At 36.4% G+C, this 22,655-nt stretch overlaps 1 protein-coding gene across 4 annotated transcripts in view; it reads right to left on the reverse strand.

The window, feature by feature from the left end:
• ANO4 (anoctamin 4) overlaps nt 1-22,655 on the reverse strand; it is a 194,013-nt gene that overhangs the window by 129,037 nt on the left and 42,321 nt on the right. For all 4 annotated transcript variants that reach the window (XM_032180573.1, XM_032180583.1, XM_032180590.1 and 1 more), the window contains exon 2: nt 3,780-3,986. In XM_032180573.1, coding sequence (XP_032036464.1) covers nt 3,780-3,849 — 70 coding nt within the window. In that variant the 5' untranslated portion in view covers nt 3,850-3,986. The remainder of the gene's footprint in view (nt 1-3,779; nt 3,987-22,655) is intronic.

The following is a 22,655-nucleotide window of genomic DNA, read 5'->3' on the forward strand; positions in this document are numbered from 1 at the left end:
GTTTCCAGTGTTCTACACAATGAAGAATTCACTACACAACAGCTTAGAAGTATTGAGCAAGGTAGCCAGCAAACTTAACAACAGCAAGAGGAACTAGGTTTGATGAGTTCTTCAGAGTTTGAGAATAAATGAATTCATCACCATGAGGAAAAAGCTAGGCAACATCACCCTTATATAAAATAAGTAGTATCAATGGAAATGACAGGCAGAAAATCAAAAACTGAAATCCTGCTTACTCCATAACAAAGCTGCAATGCAGTCACAAGTGAGGATTTTTTTGTTCACAGATTTGCCTCATTGAGGGAATAGGGGAGGAAGACAGTTTAACCTTCAGGATTATTTGGTACCTGGACCTTCTGCTGTTACAGACAACCTAAACGGTGTTTCCTGTAGCTCTCAAAATAAGCCTCCTGTGTGCAACACAGACACATTGATAATAAACCTTCTTCAGGAGAATTTTAACAATTTACACCAGCCAGGTGCTTTGAATCCTGTACTTCAGAATACAGTATCACATTAGCTGCAATACACCGTATCTGCTCAGATAACTGGGAGACAACGACTGGAGGTTTCTCAAAAATTAAAACATTGTACTTCCATGATTCTGGCAGGAATGCATGCTTGCCCTTAATATGTCAATGCTGAAATCATTTTAGCTATATTTATCACCTGGTTGTTTTCCTTGTCTTTGGTCTTCTCCTTTCCAAGAGGAACTTTCCTCAGACAGGTGCATATGCAGAGGTATCAGAAATCTTCGCTTACAACAAAGTTAATAACTTTCTTCCACTTATTTCTCCCTTTCCCTCTCTATTTTGTTTCAGTTATGTGATACCTTCTGATTTGGTTAATATCAGAGCTTAGAAGCTGGGGTTCTACTTGTGGCTGAGCAGTCAGTACCTCTGCAAGTTTGCACAAGATTATTTTATTTTATTTTACTTTACTTTATTTCACTTTATTTTACTTTATTTATTTTTATTTTTTTTTAAGAGTTATCATGGGCAATTTACTTCTCATTAGCCACTCTCATCACTTTACAACACCCAGAGTAACAGCAGAAGTCATCAGCTTCAAGTTCCTGACCAGCAGTAAATAAAACTGTCAGAGAAGCAAGCTGAAAAGGAATGCTCTAATGCTGAGTAATATCTCTAGTTCCTCCTCCTTAGAATGTAGCTAGCAATGAACCACAGTTAAAGGAAACAGCTGCCAATCAGAAAGAATTCACAATAAATAATAAAAAATGTCACTCTGAAAAGAAGTGGCTAAGGAAAAAAAGTAGAGTGCGGAAAACAGAAGTAGTGTGCTGTCAGAGGGAAAAAATAGACTCACTCATTTCTCTGTCACTTTATCAAGAACCTTTTCTTTCCATGGTTCTAACTTCGTTGGTTGATAAGAATTAGAAATAGCATTTTAAATCCTCAGAATACTTTTCTGTACTATCAATTATGCTAAACTGTCTTCGTGTTCAAAGTATTTGCTAATTGGACAAAGGAAATTTCAGACAATATAATGTATACTGTTTCAACAGCAATACCTACTTGATTGTGATAACAACACTCAAATGTAAGGGAGAACTCAAATTGTATAAGATATTTAAAATTGGACTGAACAAAAACCTCAGGAATCTACTGCATGAAACAGCAGGAAGATAGCTTAGAAAATGATAGAGCAAGATCTTTTACCTGGGTAATTCATATAGTCAAAACATTTTTACTCTGAAATACTGAACTTTTTTTTTAATGTACAGCCTTTAATAAGTTACTGTTATTGGCTAATTAGTGCATAAGAAAAATTATTTATGAAGTTAGAGCTGTTAATTTGTGGATGAGAAGGAATTAATAACATATAATTTCAGTATTAAATTAAAATTTTCTCTTAGTAATTCCACTTATTACAATTGTTGCATAATTACTATTATTACTTTCCCAGATTCTACCAATATATAAAAAGAATACAGCTCTAACAATTGTAATTCGCCCCAGACAGAGAAAAAAATTAGCGTTCTTGAACATAATAATAATAATAATAATAATAACAATAATAAACAGATCCAAATGATAAAATCATTATTTCTTTTCAGATAAAACAATGACACTGTAAATTGTTTAAAACAATACTCCTGTCATGCAACCTATTTATAAAAGTCTGCAGCCTTTAAGGCTCATGGTTCTATTAACTTCTATTAACTTCAGTGAAACTCATGATAGAAAATGCCTCCTTAAACCAAGCTGCTGAATAAACTCTCTGAAGGTCATAGATGCTGTTACCATGTAAAGAGGAAGATGTGACAGACAAAGCTAATCTTATATGACTGTACTGAAAGCTAAAATCCTCTGAGAAGCATCATCCAAATGATGCTCACTAATGAGCTCCATTTTAGGAAACCTCTGGGGTTTACCCAAAAAGGTGTCTTTTTTTCTCAGTCAAAAGCCAGACGTATTGCTTGTGCATTATTCAGTACTAAAACATAGGCCATATCTATTAACACATAGTAGCAGCTCAAAATGAGCAGCTCAGAATAGCTAGTGTTACCTATTGTGCATGTTCATGATACTTGTTTCCCAAACTGTGGTGCTGTTTCTTTTAATTGGTATTTTTGTAGTAGTAGTCTCTGTACTTCAAAGGAAAAAGACCAAAGATGAAAAAAATAGAAGGACAAACAAGTGAACAGAAGAAATAAACAAAGCAAATGGTTACAAGTCACTGTAAATTTCTAATTAATACACATTGACAAAGATTATGGTGATTGAATAGTATTGGTGTATGAAACTCATGGCAATAGACCTGCATAGCAAATCACAATAAGTACTCAATATTTTCAACTTGTACAAAAATTGAGGCATTTCCTAGATCTGCAAGGTAATGGAAGCACATGAAGGGTTTGCAGACAGAGCGTTCTGTTTCACACAAATGGACTCTGTCCCATGGCACCATAGCAGCTGTTACAGGGTGCCTCATTCCTTTTCCTGGGCAGCTGAGAGACTGTTGAAACCCTTCAATATAAAAGCTACAAAACTGACTTTATGGGCAGCCTTAATTCACTCTACTCAGGAAAGAAAGTTGGAGTTTAATTTTCACTTTGACAAACAACTGAACATGGCCAGTACAAATGTGGTTTATAATGCTATTATAATGCTGTTATAAGAAAAGATACTTCTAAAATAGCTCTGGCAATTAACATAAGGAGGAATGAATTCATGATGTCAATTAGAATTTGATGGTTCCCAGGAGATTCTGGCTTTTGTTCAAAAAGTTTCATTTTGTTAACTATTTAATATATGTTGCAAAATCTCCTTCAGATCTAAAGTTTTTGTTTTCATCCTAGCAGCAAGACTTTGATCTGCATTCTGCATCATGCCACATCCTTAGTTCAAAACCAACATTAGTGTCAATTATGGAGTTCCATGGGGATGCCTGTAGCCTTTACAGCATTGACATCAGCTCAGGGCTTATCCAAATTAAATGTATTGAAAGGAGTTCTTTCTGCATTAACATTTTGAACACGGCTACTGATTGTTTTATGGCTTTCTTTTTTTTTTTTTAATGACTAAACTTACATTTTTATTCCCCACTTTCAGCTGTCCCAACTCTTGTTACTCCCACTGAAGTCTACAACTGTTAAAACATACCAAACAAACACAAAACATCAATCTGTAGCTCTGATGATCAATAAATTGATCTCCATGCAAGCATGATCTGACGCTATTGGTACCAGCTTCACAACACAATGGCACACCACACAAGAAATGGAACTGAAAAAGATGTCAGACCAAATTCGTTACCTGGCTGATGGGGTTTTGCTTTTCCACCAGTGACTGCTGAAATACTAGATCCAGCAGATGATGCTTCCATCTTTATTGACCTTCTGACTTGTGGGTGTGAAGGTTGCCCAACCACAGGCGGATGCTGTAACACTGGGTAGCTTGCTGCAGTTCTCCTCTGAAAGATTTGCACACGCTCTTCAGCCCCATGAATAGATAAACTTATACCTGACAGGAATAAGAATTAGTACTGTTAGATACAAGATACCAGCATGGAATAACTAAAATATAAGAAGTGCTCTGGATAAAAATGGAGCTATAAATGCCTTCCTAAAGAAGGAAAGAGGAAAAAAAAAAAGGGGGGGGGGGGGGGGGGGGGGGGAGAAAACTACAAAAAAATGAATTTTCTATGAAAAGGAAAAAATGTGGAAGTCTTTACTGCTGTTGTGCTGTGGACATCAGAACCAGACACACTAATAGATATTTAAATTAATACAAAGTTATGGCTTACTGCATTACTTGCCTGAAGGAGGAATTATCTTCCATTCCTTCAAAAAACCCACACAGCTCACACAGGACAATATTAATGATGTAACTACCACAGAGTTTTTTTAAATGTCAGTTTTCTGATTGATGGACTAAAATGTGGAAATAATGGGTTCTTTTCTTCTGAGCATTCACATGTACCAGAATATCCCATCATATGGAAAAGATGCTACACTTTAGGTAGTGACTAGTTTCTAACAACAGCAAAAAGTATATTAGGTAAACAGCAAGGCTACAACCAACAAAAACATGACCTTAAGCTTGAAAAACTATTCCATTCTCACCAGTCACAAAATTTTCCCCGCAACACTGGAAATGCTTTCACACCAAACATTCTCAACTTTGTCATGTAGCTATTTTTTAAATAGAAATTTTTGTCTATGATGATAAACAGACTCTACTTTTCCACAGACAACAACAAAGTTGAAATTTTCTGTCTGTTGTATACTTTCAGAAATAAATGTTACTTTATAGCAGAAAGTACTGCTTCTGACTTATGTTCGTATTAATGCATTTGCTCCAGTTTAATTTGAATTAGCCTCAGCATCCTCTGCTGAAAACCTTTAAACAAACTCTTTTAGTTAACAAAGTTGAATGGTACATAATTCTACAATACTGTTTTAATTTAATTGTGATTCTTATTTCTTTCATCAGCTGCCACTCTTTGTGAGGGGAGGGGAGGGAAGGGAAGGGAAAACCACTAAGCAGAAATAAATGGGTAAACTGAGAAGCAGATGGAAACAGCAGGCTCTAAGAACTGGAAATCCAAATACTGTGAACACATGAACTGTGAATAGCAAAACTGGTCACTCAGACATCAACTAAACTGCATGTGTTTGTGAAAGGGGAATCTCCACTGCAATGTCCAAGAATGCCTTGGTAACTCCAGTCTTCTAGTTCCACTGAAAGTCAATGTGACACCAATCTCCAGTCCACAGAAGAGGTTTTGAAACTCTGACATCTTAATACACTTTGATACATAACATACTAGTATGAGGAAGAGAGCTGCTTCTTCTGTAGGCAGATGGTGAAAAAAGTGGGTTTGCACACATAAGGAAAGGATGTGGAAATTGCTCTCCTCTGAGATGGCTTTGTGCACTCAAAACAGAAGCTGCATGCTTGCTGCTTGATTTGCCTGCACTTCATCAGAGCTGATCTCCTGCAGGAAGCATAAATGGAAGAGTGCTCCTATGAGCAACTGCTTATATACTTCCCAGTAACATTGCTAATGTAACTGCTGCCTGCTTCTAAGGACTGTTGAAATCATATCTTCGTTAACACAGACAGCAAATCCCAGTCACCTTATTCAGTTGATTCATCTTGTGAAAGTCAGCATAATAAGCCACATGAGCAGAACAATTGAGTATGTCTGGACAGCACATTTGAATAGAGTTTAGGTATAATGGGCTTCAACCAATGTAAAGATAAACCCCACCTGTAAAATGAGCTTTTTACTTCTCACACAGTCACTGATGCTTAAATTCTTGTGGAATGATCTTTAAGGTATAACAAAGGTATTTCTTTTAGTACAACAACTGTTCGTTGCATCATTTTAAACAACCACCTCTCTGAAGTTTACATGTATAATGGAGTCAAGATATATACTCTACCAATGCTAAGCTTGAACTTGGCACAGGCACATCCATACTGGTTGGACCTCACTAAGGCTGTATTTTAATTTGGTTGTGAAACAAGGTATCTGTTTTAGGAACTGGTTCCAATGTAATCTGACTGCTACATTTCTCTGAGGTTCAAGTAAATTGCTTCTTTGCATTCCAAAAAAAAAAAATCATCTCTAAAGAGTTGTGCAGCTGTGATTCAGCTAACTAAACTATTTGTGCAGCCACCAAATAAAGGATACTGCAACCCGATCATTCTTCCTAAGGACTGCAAAATCTGCAGATTGATCACATCCAAAATGATGTTCAATCTACAGTTTAACTCTGATTAGAGGCAACTTTTTTTTTTTTTTTTTTTTCCCCACTTACGAGTGGCACTATGAAGTGATAACACTGAACTATATGAGAAAGAATGTGCCAACATTACAGGAAATTTTACAGAGTATTCCTTGGACATATTTATAATGTAAAAAGGTTCAGGAAGTACCACAGTTTACACCAAAGATGTGTCACCAATATATTCAGTATATCTGGGAGTTCAACACACTCTCCTGATTTGCCACTGCAGATATTATCTCTACATTATCTCCGCAGTCACTTGACTAGGAGAGTGAAATTCCCTTGTATATTCAAGAGAACCAAGTGTTCTCGTTTAATTAGTATTTCAGATTTTTCCAGAGAGAGCCCAGATCTTACATTTCTCTGTGTGTTTCTTTTGTTAAATTAAAAGTAAATGTCTGCAAGACTAATATTGCAGTAACTTGAGGTACTACCTTGTTTTAATGTGGGCGAAAGTCCTTTTAAAAGAGATATTGACACTTGAAAGTACATCTCCAGATAACATGCATAAATGCAGAGACAAAGGGAGGTGGAATCAGAAGCAGAGAAGCCATTAGAAACAGTGCATATAGCTTATGGGGGAAGAAAGCTTGGTGAACTATTGGCACTAGGCAGACTCTAGTGCAAACTGCCTTATTCTTCCTGTAAATAACCCACACTGTTGCAGAGTCACGGGGTCTGTGGGTCAGAGATGTGAGAAAATGGTGTGGAGAACTGAAGAGTAGATAATCAAGTTGACACCTATCACATTTTACAGTATGACAATACCCACACAAGACATCTAGAAAGAAAGACAAGCTCTCCAGCAGTACACTGAATCCTGGATCCTCAGTTAACTCTGCTTGGTGGAGTTTTCCCCCTACTTTCAGGTTTGACACCACACAGTTGCTGACCACCAAAATCCCAGTGCTGCTGTATGCCTGACTGCATCTGTACCTGCAGCATGGCCATTGGTAAATGAGCTTGGTAACACCAGTAGCTGGAGGTATGAACACAGTCAAATGATCTGACAGGTAGTGGAGATGCTACAAAAATAAATAAATAAATAAATGTAATAATAAATAAATAAATTAATAATAATAATGATAATAAAAACAGAAACAAACATACAAAAAAAAAAAACAACAAACAACTTGCAAGTGTTTCTTTTCTTTCTTTTCCCTCTGACTTATTATAAACAGATCATAAGAATCATTTCAACTTAGGTTTGATGTAAGTGGAAGTCTTACATGCTGGCCAGTAGAACCTTAGAGTTTTCAAGCTGGATGAGATTTAGGCTTTCAAGAGTTGTATGCATCACTCAGTTGTTTTCATTTCCTGTATAGAGCAAAATCCTTCTCTGTATTTTCAATCTTCATGTGCCTTTCTCTTCTTTACCTATGTTCCTGACTTTTTTTTTTTTTTTTTTTTTTCCTTGTACAAGCTTCTTGTCTCCATGAGGCACTGCTCTTCTTGATGATCTTTTGTTCTCCTCTGAGGCCTCTGTTTGAGCTTGCAGGTTCACGTAAGAGAAACATCTTCACTCCTTTCCTAAAAAAAAATCTCAGCTGTGCAGTTTGCCAGCAGGGATGAACAGCCTCCATCCTGCTCCTGGCTAACTTTCATTGCTCCTAGTTATGTCTTCATATGATAATTCTTTTTATTTCCAAAGCTGCATTTCTTTTATATTGAGCGTACTTTGCCTCATATAAAGCCACAGTATGCTTATGAAACTAGAGAATTTATAATGCTCCAAACCTGTATAAAACCTGTATACGTGCACATTAAAAGTGGAGTACTAAAGTACTTCAAAGTCAGGAAGTAATAAAACCAAACATAAAAAAGAAAAAGGAGTGAGAAATTACTAGAAGTAGAAAACACCACAGCATGCCTGTGGCTTAGAACTAGCCTGCGTGCAGAGCTTTATGTGACAGTGGTATTTGTTTTGCTGTCTCTCAGATGCTACTGTGGTGAACATCAACCTGTGCTGCACAGAAATCACTCAGACAAAGCATCTGACTGGGCATCTACTGTGGTCATGTCTCAGCCCTGGCTATCAGGTACTTTGCACCACACACCTCTGCATGCAACAACACCTGCCGCCAGCTGGTGTTGTTGCATGCAATGGTACCAGCTGGCGGCAGGTACCATTTGACCAAGAGTAATTCAGCAGCTCAGGTACTGGCAGAGAGGACTTCAGTGCCAGAGCTGGGGTCAGCAAAGCACTGTGTCTAAATTAGGCTGTGCTGGCACTGAGACGGTCTTTCTGACTGGGCAGGCAGGTTTGGGTCAGCCACAGTTCTGTTCCAGTCTGCTCCACCTTTAGCTACAGTCAAGTAGTTACAGGCTCTTTCCTGATGTGTCTTTCTCTAGACAGAGATAATATGAACATGAATAAACAACAACAATCCAATGCAGGCTTGCAAAGCTGTATAAACAATCCATTAGCTATCAGTGCTTAATTAACTTCAAGTGCCTTGACCTGCTTTGTAGACCTTCCCTGGGATAACAAACTGAGGCTGGCAGGTGCAATAAGGACTTTCAATTTGATATTATCAGCATGTCAGCACTCATGCTAGAGACAAATTATTTCATCTATTTCTTTCCTTTATGTGGGTCTTTTATTCTGTTTTGGCCCTATGCAAAGGCCTTGAGAGCAGACTGAGGCATAGCCTTTCTTCAAGGTCCCTTTCAGAGCAGAGCAAATACAGGGTTGCACAGAGCAAGAAGTAAGGAAGAAAATCTCAGCTGCAGTGTTATGTAGGGCCACAAGAAGCAAGGCAGCTCTGGGGAGCCTGCAGTCATCAAGGCACAGATGAGCAAGGTCATAAGGAAGTACTTTGGAAAAATGGGCAGATAGCAAAAAATGGGGCATTAAGGTGTGATACATAAATAGGCAGATTGCGTATTTGATTCCTTTTGACTTTTATGCTGAGTAAAGGAGATAATGAGGCAATTTGTCCACCTTAAAAAGCTAGGGACCCTTTCCTCAGCTTGCACAAATTGCCACATCTTCTATTAAAGTCAATGATGCTCCACAGACATATTCATTTTTTTCACATTTTGAAGTTATCCTTGAAAAGGAGGAGCTCAGAAAGTGAAGTAAGATAAAAAGGTTTCTCATGAAAAACCATTTTCATCTGAGGCTCAGCAGAGAGACAGCTATGCTTGATGCCACAATTGACTCTTCTGCTTACTCTGAATCCTAGGTGGAAATGAATGAGCAGGAGAGAAAAATTCAGTGCTGCCCTCTGTACCCATGCCTGAAAGCATAGTCTAAAGGTAGATCTTTTTTTTTTCTTTTTTTTTTTTTTTTTCCTTCCCATCCTATGCTCTACTTAGATAACAAACACATCCAGAAAAGCATAGCTATCTTTCTCTATACCTTGGAGAAAAATGTTACAACAGCATTAGGATTTCTACATGAGATTAAATCATTTTTCATAGGTTTAAATATAACTTCTCTAACACAATATCAACTCCTTTGCCATTGGTAACACAAATCATATCTAAACACGGATTATACTGTATATATGTAGTTATACAAGAACAGCTTTGAAAATATTGAAATACTGACTATATCAGATGAAAAACAACAACAAACTCCTCACAACTGCAAACCTTTACATGAACAAACAAAAAAGCTTCTAGTTACAGAACTTCCCTGAAACAGGACAGGCTGGAGAGAAAGCTGCTTAATAATATGGTGCATTTTGATAAATTACATGTTTTTTGCTCTGCATAGTCTTTTTTTGTCTCTCTCTCTCTCTTTTTTTTTTTTTTTTTTTTTTTTTTCTAACTCCTATATATTGGAGAAATGAAAATTGTCAAGATCCATAGAAGTTTTAGAAAATGTTCTGTGAATGTTACTTTTCTACTATTTTCTCTCAAAAACTCACACATCCATGGTGGATATAGGCATGGTGTATGTATTTTGGTTTTCACTGTGGTTCAACATGCAGGATGCACTATTTATTTATTTATATATATATATATATATATATATATATATTTTAAAATGACATTTCTTACCCCCCACCTCTGCCAGACAGCCTCACCATTTATACTCCAAAGGCCTTAAAGCTCCTTAAAACTTCCTGGGCTCTGTGGCACGTGATACAGAACTATTCTATGTTTGCCATGATCTTTCATGTTTCTTAAGGAAGTCAAGGAACAGAGATGTCATTGATCCATCCCATTTCCATTGTTTTATTTGTTTATTTTTACTTTTGTTTTTATATAACTACTATAAACTGCAGGGGGTCAGAATAAAGTTCCATCCAGTCCATCATCCTATCTCTACTGGTGACCAATAGAAAGCACATAGGAGGAAAAGGGTGAACATGGTGATATTTTCCCAGCACTTTCTCCAAGGCTCAAACAAATTGCCAGCTTAAGGATATTTTGAAGTGGAAGTGTAGTATTTGAACACATCATTGAGTTCAGCTGTCCAGCTGAATTCTGAATTTATGTAAATGTCTTAACATTTATAAATTCCTATGGAAAGAAGCTATGCAGCTTAAATACACAATCTGAAGGAATAACTCTTTTTCTTTGTCTGGAACCTGTCACCCTCAAACTTGTATTGGGATAGATCATGAATAACTATTTCCTTTTCCCTCTCTGTTCCACTAATGATACTATGGAGCTCCATGTTGTCTGTTGTTTCTATTCCCAAGCTTAGGAGAATCAATTTACACTGTTACACCTCACAGATAGTTTGCTGTGGACCTCTGATCATCTCTGGCTATTCCTTCTCTGTCCCCTTCCTTTCTTAAGAATGGGGGGGGGGGGAACCTGAAATATAGGTGAAGAATGTTTCAAAAAGTAGGAGCAGCAACACACATGATGTTCAGACTGTGGCTTCAACATGGGTTTACGCAGTGACACTTTGACATACATTTCCAATTTTGTTGTTTCCCCCACATTGTAACATTGTTTGCCCCAAGACACAGATGTACATGGGCTTTGCCTCCCTGTTGCATGAGACAGCTCTTCAAGCAATCCTCCAGTGAATCACAGACCTCCTTCCTAACCCAACCTGCTCTAGGTCCCCATGTCAAGCAAAGGCTACTGGGAACAATACTGTGCTCCCTCTCTCATTGGCAAGTTGCATCTTTTTCCAGAGTTGCTTTCCAGGTCTTACATTTATCACATCTGTAAGAGCATTGCTGTATAGCCATTCTGTATCAGCAAATGCCTTCACAAAGGCATTTTACCTGTCAGAGCTTTTTTTTTTTTCAATTACCCTCCTTCAACTAGATGGCTGGCATCATCCTGTGCCTGCCAGTCACTATCAGTGTTAAGACTTATGTTCTGAACTGCGATCAAAAGGATGTCTGAACTAGAACCAGGACTCCAGGAAGAAAGAGCTTGTGTACCCGCTGGGGTTGCACAGATTTCTCTGCACCAATTTAGAAAAGAATAGCTAAAATGACACAGACTCCAGGAGGACAAAGGTTTACACTTGCAAATATGCTTTAGGCCAGGAAAGCTTATTCACCCCACATTGACAGAAATGGCTACATTACCTGTGGCATACCTGCAATCCAGAGGTAGTGTTAATTTCACTCTGTCGGCACAAAATAATTCCTAACGAATAAAAAGTTTATGCTTACCTTAGGCCCATCATCAGAAGGCTTATTTTTATAGACTTCAATGTAGTTTATTAAAGTATAACAAGCTTTAATAAGTATACAAAAATTATAACATACTTTAATAACAAGTTTATTAAACTATAACAACTATATTCAATGGTGATTATCTACCATGACTGAAAAATTACCATAGGGCTCAAAGAGAGGCAGGATAAAGCCATGAAAATACCTTGGAGAGAATCATAAAAGTCCTACTTTAATAGCCAGCATGACAGGCTGAAAAACTATTTGTTGAATGAAGAAGGCATGAATGAAGAAAATAGAGTAGCTGAGTGAATATAAAGCTCTTTTTGGTTGCTCTTGACTTGTCTTTGGTTGTTGTGGTTACGCTGCAGGCAGCTTACAGGAGGGACCTATGCTTTACTTGAGGGTGATGATGGGACTCCTTGTTGGAGGGCATAACCGTACAACAAGTGCTCAGAGGTGCATGGAGCCACTAAACTGAGCAGCTTCATGTCCCTTCATGTCCCTGAAGCTGGGCTGCTTCCACCTGTACTTCCTCAGTTACTGACCATGGTACTGAATGCAAGCTGCTGCTTATGCAAACCTTACGAGCCCAAGTGAGTAAATGGAACTTTGGAACCTCTTTTTTTTTTTTTTTTTTTTTTTTTTTTTTTCCTTTTCCTTCCCAAGATGTCTATTTTGTTGCATTTATAATTCTTGTATTAACATTTCTGTCTAATGTTTCATTTTTTAGTTCCTCTTTGCAATAAAATAAAATAAAATAAATAAAATAAAAAGTGTCTATATGCTTCTATTATTTTTTTCAAGCCTGTCAGGATATATGCCTAACAACTGTGTGTAAAACATGCCACGCATCAGTTCTCCCAGCAAGCTGCCGTCAGTGTCATTTGTCACCATTCTCACTGACTTAATTCCTACTGGGTTTCACTGTGTTGAGGTCTTTCTTACTCTTTTTGTTTTAGTAACTTTAGTAACTTTTCAGTAACTTTTTTTTTAGTACCTGTAACTTTTAACAGCATTAAAACTATATATACTCATACGTACCATTTGTAAGAGTAATTTGTAAAAAATAAATACATAAAAAAATAGAAAGTTCCTTTGCTTGCTCTAATATGGAAATAGGTGTGAGAAAGTACACCTTGCCCTGAAATGCCTGAAATGTGGTAGACACCAAAAACTAAGTTTTCAGTAGATTGTTTCTCTTTTTAGAGAATTGGTTCTCAATTTTATCAAAAACTTGTCATTTTATTAAGAAAAAAAAATGTTACTGTTTGTGCTGTCAAAAACTTGTTTAGAAAATAAATCTGACCCTATCTGGACTGGAATATCTTTGCTTTCTATATTGTAATGACTTGTTACTTTGAAAAATGCAATCTAACATATCAAATTGAATATAAATTACCAATTAGAATACCAGTTGTCTCCGAGCAAGCCAAAAAACAATTATCATATCAATTACTGAAACACCATCTGGAATACCAATCATCAATTAATGTTTTACTGTAATATACAAAGAGTAAGAAATAATTTGAAACATAGAAACTAAAACCAGAGAGCAAAACACATCAACAAAATAAAACAAAATACAGTGAAACAAGTAGTCCAACCAATATGAAATATTTCATCTGCCTAGAAGCTAATTTTGGTAGAAATATTTTAAGCTATGTGTTCAAAAGTGACTTCCAAAATTGCTCAAAAGAGATTCAAAATAAAAAAAAAAAAAAAAAAGCAACGATATCAGAATTTCTGTTGATTGGGTGTTCTTTCTGGCTTTTGACCCACCCTCACTACCATGAATTCATACAGAAACCAACAGATTCAGATCTCTGTTTCTGTCACAATAAATAACATTGTGTCAGCTCTTCATTTTCTGAGGTAATATCTATGTTTTAAAAGAAATTGGGAGATTGGCTCTGTATTCTTAAGTGGCACTTACTGATTTGGAAACTATACAGTAACTCATCTCACTCATTTTACTACATATGCACAGCATTTACTTGCCAAAAATAGACTCAGTGTTGAGATCATTTAAAACTTACTTTCACTCGTATTAAGTGCTGTGTTCAAAATTGTTTTCTTTATGCACAACTACCTATTTCTCCGAGTTTCTAAAATCAAGGACATTCTCTTTAAGCCAGCCTGCACTGATTTTTAGCCTTTTGCTTGTATGAGAGCAGTAAAAGGTAACAGAACACACAGCTCTAATAGGCAGTACAAACGTCAGGGCAAACCACAATATCCAGTGAAACCAAACACTTAGTCAAGTTCCAGAGGCTTTTTACTGACCAAAGAAAGAAGTGAAGCACTAACCATCAGATATATTTCACGCGTAGGTAGATTTTAAAAGCAGAGCCTTCTTTTTCAATCTCTCTGTCCCTCTCCCCACCAACTTCTCTCCCACCTTCCCCCTCCTCCCCTCTCTTTTTACATTATAATATGCTGCCTGAATACCAACTGCTACATTTCAAATATCTTAAGTCTTATTTTATTTTATTTAATTGGATATTCTCTATAATGCAGAGCAGCACAATCAATCTAAGACATCATCTATGGAACAGGAAAAACCCAGAAGACTTCACAGATGGGGAAAACGATAGCTCAGGATATGTCTGAATGTGTCTGCCTCCACAGTGCAGTCGGTAACAATTTTCAGCACAGTAACTAGGCTTAATTTAACTGTCTTTTTTACATCCCATTTAGAGGACTGGTGTGCCATCCATACTCTCGGGTACTACAGCATGGTCCCTTACACAGCTTCGGTAGAAAGAAAGGATGGAGAAAATGAGGGGAATTCACATTGACTTGTAGAAACCACCCTCACACAGCTCCAGCCCCATGAACTCTTCCTGCTGGTAAAAAAATATCTTGTGTCCTATCCTGCAGCAAGCTGAATTTGAATAAAACACTTTTGTATAAAATGCATTTGAATAAAACACTTCTGAACTAAATTTGTATCTGGACTGATATATCTGACTATATAGGTCATCTGTGTTGGGTTAAGTCCAGTGCCTAGGAGGGTTTTTGCCCTCTGGAATGACTGTCCTTGGTGGACATAGAGGCTGTTCACAACATCTGGGAACTGTGGACATATCCTCAACCCTAAAAGGTTATCAAGGGACAATTATCTAAAAATTGTTGAGGCATGTGTGGTGCATGTTTTTCTCTCGTGCACCATTAATTTCCAGCACACTCTCTTGGCAAGTAACCATTTTGTTTGCAATAAAGCCTATGGTGCCAAGATTTCTAAATGATCATAAAGTGAAGGTGATCCCCAGAGGAGATGGCAGCTGTAGTGTGCAGCAGACACCAGTGAAAATCTGTGTTCATCTGCTATTTCATCTTTCTGGCAGGACTCTAGGCAATTAACAATAACAAGATGCTCTTGAAAAGAGTATGTAAACCTGCCATATTTGTACACACATTCCTCATAGGGATCCAACTGATTGTTCTCCACTTATGTCAATCTGGATTGACTAAAGTGCGTAGGTCATACTTATTTCTGTTCTGAGCTACATCATATTTCTGGTGGAAGACCAATAAACTCTGAAACAAAGCAGTAATCACATAATGATTGTTTGAACTTGGCAGAGTGGAGGTGGTGAAAAAGTGCTCTACTGATCACTATCATTTTAATTTCTGAAGCTCTTTATAGCAGGATCAGAAAAAATGTTAGGAAGCAATAAAAATCCAGTAACTACATCGTAGGATGTGAGGTCTATAATATACAGATTCTCTGATGTAAAAGGCAGTCAGTGTAACACATTTACTGAATAACAAGCTTGTGCAAATGCAAGGCCCATCATTTTTTCATGTGTGAATAATTCTCTGACACATTAACAATTCAGAAAACCACATAATGTATGACAGACTTTAAGGTGTGTGTTATGCACAACATATATAAGAAGTTAGTTGTACATTTCTAAAGGTTAAAGTAAGGCACAGGAGAGGCATAAATTTTCTAAATCCACCTGAAAAAATCTGATTATAAGGAGAACCTGTAAAAAGAAACGTGCCTAGAGTTAGCTTTTGTGACTGCCATCTTTTTCAGTGAAAGGGCATTCACAAATATTATTCATAGAAAACTTCCTCGTCTTCACTCATACCCCTGACACTGAATGCCCCATTACTGATGATTCATTTAAAAAAACACCTACAGAAGTAACAAACAAATAAATAAATAAATCACAAAACATGTACAGCAAACTTTATAAACATTTCTAAATTATCTTTGTCAGGACATTCCAATCTGAGAGTGATCCTTAAATTGCTCTGAATATCTCAGGTGCTGAACATTTGAGCATTCAAAGAAAGCAGATAGTTAAGGAAGAAATACTGTTCCTGTTCACAGATACCATTTCTCTGAGTCCAGACCATGCAGTTAAACAGATCTGTAGAATGCAATCCTTATGAACATTCCACAAGGTGAAATTTCATCACCAAAACTACCTTGTCATGAATCTTGCTAGTAATAATTCAGTAAGAGCCTAATGTGTCATTAACCAGGGCAGTCTCTGAAAAATATGCAGCATCTGAGTGGTTAAGTATGATTGTGTTCTCTGCTGCTAAGATGGTACCATCCACAAAGAGAAAACTCAAATACAGGAGGCAGCAGTGTATTTAGAAACCAAGAGTATAGTCAAATCCATCAGTAGGGCACTTAAACCTAAAAATACTGAAGGGCCTGCTAGTCAATTGGAAATAACAATCAAAAAAATCAAAACAAGATAAGCAAAAACCACCTAGCAAACCCCCAAAAACCATCAATGACTTCCAAATGTAAAGCCCTTCTTTAAAACAAACAAACAAACAAGCAAACAAAACACTAATAAAAAATAAATACATCACACAAACATGGACCCCTTAATTCAGTCCCCGAGTGAATGTCTGGTTACACTCAACTGTGGAAAGCTGTCTTATAAAGTCCCTGAAAGAAAGAGAAATGTGTACCTCCTTGTATTAGATATCAGCCCTAGAATCAAAATGGCACTAAAAAAATCACGGATCCCACTGGACTCATCTCTTTCTTCAAAATGATCTTTCTTATGATCACAAATCTATATCCTGAAAGGGATGGGGTTTAACAAGAGATATTCTTGTTAAATTTGCATGAGGAGCTAACCACCAAACAGCAACATTTTTCTTCATTTACAAAGCAATATGAGCCTGCTTACAAAGGACTGTTCTAGCAGTCATAATTCCAACTGCACTAACTGCAGTCTTGAAATAGATTTCCAAAGATGATTTTAATGCTTCAATCAATAAAGTATATTGTGTGCTTAGGAGTGAAAGAAATAGATGAATCAGAATGGTAAGGGATGAAATTTTGTGAGAAAAATGAATATCAAGTAAGAACATCATATGTTAGACTATTTCCTTTCAGTTCCTGACAACATTTATGATGTTTTCAGTCTCCTTCTGTGACATCTCTGCTTGTTAAAAATTAAGCATAGTATTCATTTTATGGCTACTGATGACATCTCTTTCAATAATCAAGCCATGGTAAGAAAATCATTATTATATTCTTTTTTTTTTTTTTTTTTTTTTCTCACATAATGTTTTTTCTAATGATACATCTTTACTTGGTCTTTTAAAAAGTAAACCTAAACCAACCAAGATAAAGAAAATTCCATCGTTTACAATCCTGAGCCTTTTTTTCTTCTCAGCTTTCTCAGTTAACAACCCATTTTATGGGAAAGTACATCAGAAGTTAAATATTAGACCAAATACAATGTTGAGTCATAAGAATTCCTAAACCTCAAACAGCGCTGTCCAAATGTACTTAAGATACTTGGTGTTCTTGTCTGTTCGTGCCCTGTATTTTCCCTTCTTTGAATATAACTGCTTGTATCAAAATATCCTATATATTATCCTCAATTAAAAAAAAAATAAAATAAATCAAAGCAGTTACTTTAATCCAGTCTCTCTGAATATCCACAATTTAGAATTCAGTGATAACTCTCCCTGACACTAAGCTCCCATTCAGTGAATATAGGCCATAAATGTTCTTAATTCATGCATAATGATTATTCCCTGATTACTTTCCTTATGATTTATACAAGTGCAAGAGTCTGTAAATGCACAAAATAAAGTTCTACCTTTTTTATTGTTCTGTGTTGCAGCTCATCTCCTTAGTTATAAAATTACAGTTGTTACTTATGATACATAAAGACTAATGTTCACCTTTTCTATAGAAATGAGCATACATTGTCTTTAAAAACATGAAAATAAAAATGCATCTTTCATACTTGCAAATTCCAAATCTAACTTTCTCAGTAAAAAGTGTATGTTCTAGGTTTTGCTACATGCTGATGGATGGTATGAGAAATATTTTGATCCACCTATAATCCCATCAATCAGAAGCAATGAGGAAGGAAAGCATTTGACAGCCTGCTTAAGGTCAGTCTTTCAGCCAATTTTTCAGAAACTCAGTCATGGTAATTCCTGACTATTATTTCTCTTCTGAAACCCTCTTGTTCAACTTGTAGTCATTTGGTATGACCTGAAATTGGCTTTCTTACAGACACAATCCCATGCCTTCAGTGGTATTTTGCAAATGTACTGCTTGCTGAGCTGCTCGCTGCCCAGACACCCTGTCACACTTTCAGCTGACTTTGGATTTTAAAATAAAGTTCTTGATAAGACTTTTACATACAAGAAGAAACAACCTTTCAGCTCACACTGGTGATATCCGCCATTAAAAAAAGGCAATCTTTTGCTTACTCATATTTCACATGAATTAAAAATATCACTGTATGGCGGCAGAGACGTATTAAAAGAGCATATACTTCTGGTAACATTTTTTACTGCTAACTTTGCTGCAAAGGTGAGACTTTTCTAAAGATGTTACATAATATGAATAATCCAGTAATTGAGCTTATTTTTAACTGCATTTCCTTTTAATTGAACTACTGAGGTATTGAACTTAAGGCTGTCACTTTTAAATGACTTGTTACATTAATAAAATGAAATGAAGTCTTTTCTGAACTTTTCCATGCTTGGAGCTTCTTTGTGAATTATTTCCTCCAGACAGGCACTGCAAAGAGAAATACATCTGAAGCACTGACAGCACCTCCCAGTCCTGACCCCAGAAGAATCTCCTTGTTTTTTCCATGTTGAAGACCAGACCAGTGTAATATAACAGAACAAGAGACTTGTATTTAGCAAGACAGCTAAATAAAACCTGGTGGTGAGCGCATGGCCAGAGTCCACTGTGCCCGCTCCAGATGTAAGCAGCGTGGGCAGTCCAGACCCTGCAGTTAAGCTCCCAGATGGTGTGAAAGAAGATGAGGACACCCCTCTGCTGACCTGCCCTCCTGCACCCTACGTGCCCTGCAGGAACACTCCCCCATTCTTACATACACTTTCCAATTGTTATATTCACTCTCAGTAGAGCTGACTGGATTATTTTTTTTTGAACATTCCTCATGGTGAACTTGAAATTTGATTAAAACTGTCTGTCTCTCACCAGTCCGTCAGCCTCAGTACTGTCCTCTGAAATCTTCACTGAGATGGAGTTTCTTTAGCTCCTTCTCCCAGAAGTCTCACACCTTTGGACATAGCAAGTTTCACTGTAAAATGCTCTTACTGCAATTCAGAATGAAACAGGGGATTTCACAATGAAACACCAGAGTTCCCATTTCAGGGAAAAAGTCAGGATTTCATATGATGCACAACAATATTTTCACTGGAAAATTTCCAGTAGGAAAAGAAATTCCATGTTCCTTGGATATAATATACACAGATAATGGGATATTAAATAATTTGTCTGAGTACTGAGAGAAAATTGGAGGAACATGGAGATGATTACTAAAGTTACATTTCACTGAACTGTAATGTGTGAGGGATTTTCTGCTTTTAATTCATTAATTACCTCCCCCCCCCACCCTTATTCTATTACTTCAGATTCTTTTTATTATTATATCTTATTTATTTTTTAATTTTAAAATGAATATTTAGTATTTGCTAGTAAGATTTTGGATATGCATAAAAAGACAGTCCAAAACTAGGAAAAATATTGTTATATATATGAAAGAATCATTGGCAAATAGTTAATTATAAATTTACCTAGATGATATTTAGCAATATCTTATCACATATATTACTGCTAGGCTCTATCTAGTTCTCCAAGTCTATTTTAAGCCAGCATTATGATGAAATTAGTTAGCATGCAGACTCTTTAAATAATAATAAAATAATAAAAAAACAACCACCACAATCATATAACTTTTCCTTTCTCTCTATAAAAGTCCCTCTAACTGATTCCTGTAAAATCTTATATTCTCTGGGAGCATTGTTAGAAGCTGTAAAAACTCACCTTTCTCTTAGAGAACCATGCTTCTTGAAGGCAACTTTCTATGTTTGGAAATTCACTGTAAAGGTTGCCATGGTGATTAATTTTAAAAGTGAAATTCTCCCCTTTTAAAGTTTTTTATTTAAAGAAGAAATGCTCCATACTAAGGCTCAGTCCTCTGCAAAGCAACTGGGAATGAAAATCTCTCTGCCTGGAAGACCAAAAGATATAGCCTCTGTGCCACTGAAACTTCAGCAACAGAGACATTTTCACTGAACAAGAACATTAGAAACATTTATTTTTACCTAAAAATGAAAGAAAAATATATTAATGGATGAAAGAACTGATGGACAAAAACAGCATCTTCCAGAGGTCCAACTGCAGCCAACAGACCAGGTTATATTAGTGAAAGGAAGGAGAGAAGGTAAGGAGGGAATAGCAGTGGTAGCTGGTGCTCAGCAGCAAAAACAGTGTAGCAGAGTCAACTGAAATAGCATCATTGCATGACAAGAGAGAGAAAAGTGCATCCTTAAAGAGTCTTGAAGGCAAAGGTCATCAACAACTCTTTACCTAAGGTATCTTCAGTTTTCTTTTCATGGCTCAAGATGCAATTTCACATGGATGTCTCCATCTATTGACTCCTCAGTACAGTGCTGCATTAAACTTAGGCTTTCCACACAGCTCTGTTACTGCAGGGAGCAGATGAGCGTGCAGCCCTGCTCCTGCAGTGGGAGACGGAAAAGTACCATTTCTACTCTAAAAGAATATACATGTATAATGCTCGACATTACATCATGCAACTTGTACCTGCATAAGCTATCACTCCAGAAATAATAGTAAATGTTGTGCCAGTTCAATACCCAGGCAGTTTATGACTTCCTTATTCACAGTATTGTGAGACAGCTGCATTATTCATTATGTGTTTAATATTTTATTTTTCTAGACAGAAAGATCTGTACAAGCACAATTAAAATTTCTGACATAGACAAAGTTGATTTTAAAACAATCAAAATTTTTTTTTCAAAGACTTGTTTGACCTTAAAGCTACAGTTTAAATGGCAAGAAAGAAAAAACATGCTGCAACTCATGAGGTTCAGTGCCTGGGTGTCATCCATTTTACCTTGAATGACTACCCAGGAAAGACTTTACTTGAGCTACTACTACACCAGTCATAGTAAACAAAAAATATTCTAAGTTATAGCAAATGAATTTAAAAAGTTAAACAAATGATCATGAAGACAATGAAACAAATCACCAATATAAAATGGCAGAACACACAAATAGGCACTATTGCTGCTTTATCTTTACCAACCATAAAGTTTAATAAATCCTTAAGCTTCATATTTACCTATTATAGCATCTAGGGGAAAAACTGTTAACTGCATGACACCAGAATTACAAGTATAAAATAAATGAAAGTTGGATAGGAAACAGGCATCACCTCTACCCCCAGCCTTTAGAGAGACAATGGTGCTCCTAAATCAGTTGTATAACAGCACGTGTCATTTTGCTTTTTCATACAGAGAAAGATCACACCTATCAGTAACTCCCTGTTCCCCAAAGAAAGTTCAGTTTGGTTTCAATGTATAAGAAGTCCCAGAGAACTGTATTTTGCAGCATACTGTTTAAAACACAAAAACCCTTTTTGCTGAGCAAGGAAAAAAATAGAGTTCAAAGTTCAAACAGTTAAACTGCTACAAGTGTCTCAAGATTTTTGTCTGTTATAAAGAGTTAAGTTCACTCTTTTGCACATTAACTTTTATGGAGAAAGCAAATAGGGAATAGTTAGAGGTTTCATCTATATTCACTCTTGAATAAGAGTTTTTAAGAACCACAGATACAAACCACATGTTAGAAACTCTATCTTAAAACTTTAGAGATTGATAGTTTCCTCTAATTTCATGCAAATAAACCCAGGATTCCTCAAGATTATTCCAGACAGGTAAGAAAACAAGCTTTTGCCAGATTCAGTTGATAGGGAAAAATATAAATATAAATACAAATACAAATATAAATATAAATATAAATATAAATATAAATAACAAGACCAACCATATCCTGAATACTATTCACTGATTTTCATCAAAGAGATTTTGCTCCTAGCACTGAAATCACGTACACAGCTTTTGACTCAGTGATAAATATATGCAAATGTATTATCAAAAGGTCATTTCAGGAATGTACATTCATGCAACAGAAGTGAAAGCACATGCTTAAAGAGCACAAGAATTCTGAAGTCTACAAAGCCCCAGAAACTAAAATGTTGAGATCTGTGAAAACCAAGCAGAAATTTGAAATATTAACTCCTCAAAGGCATAAGAGACAGAACATTCTGAGAATTTATTGCTCAGTTTTTTGATTTGTCTTGAAGAAATTATGTTTGTCCCAGAAGAGCCTTTTAGAGAGATAATCAGCAACTCCATGCTACTAACACTATGTTTTTGAACTAAGTACACACAGTACTGAGCACACAAGTTGGGCACACAAATGGTAGAATGGAGAG

The sequence above is a fragment of the Aythya fuligula genome, chromosome 1 (assembly GCF_009819795.1).
Source record: "Aythya fuligula isolate bAytFul2 chromosome 1, bAytFul2.pri, whole genome shotgun sequence".
Lineage (NCBI taxonomy): Eukaryota > Metazoa > Chordata > Aves > Anseriformes > Anatidae > Aythya > Aythya fuligula.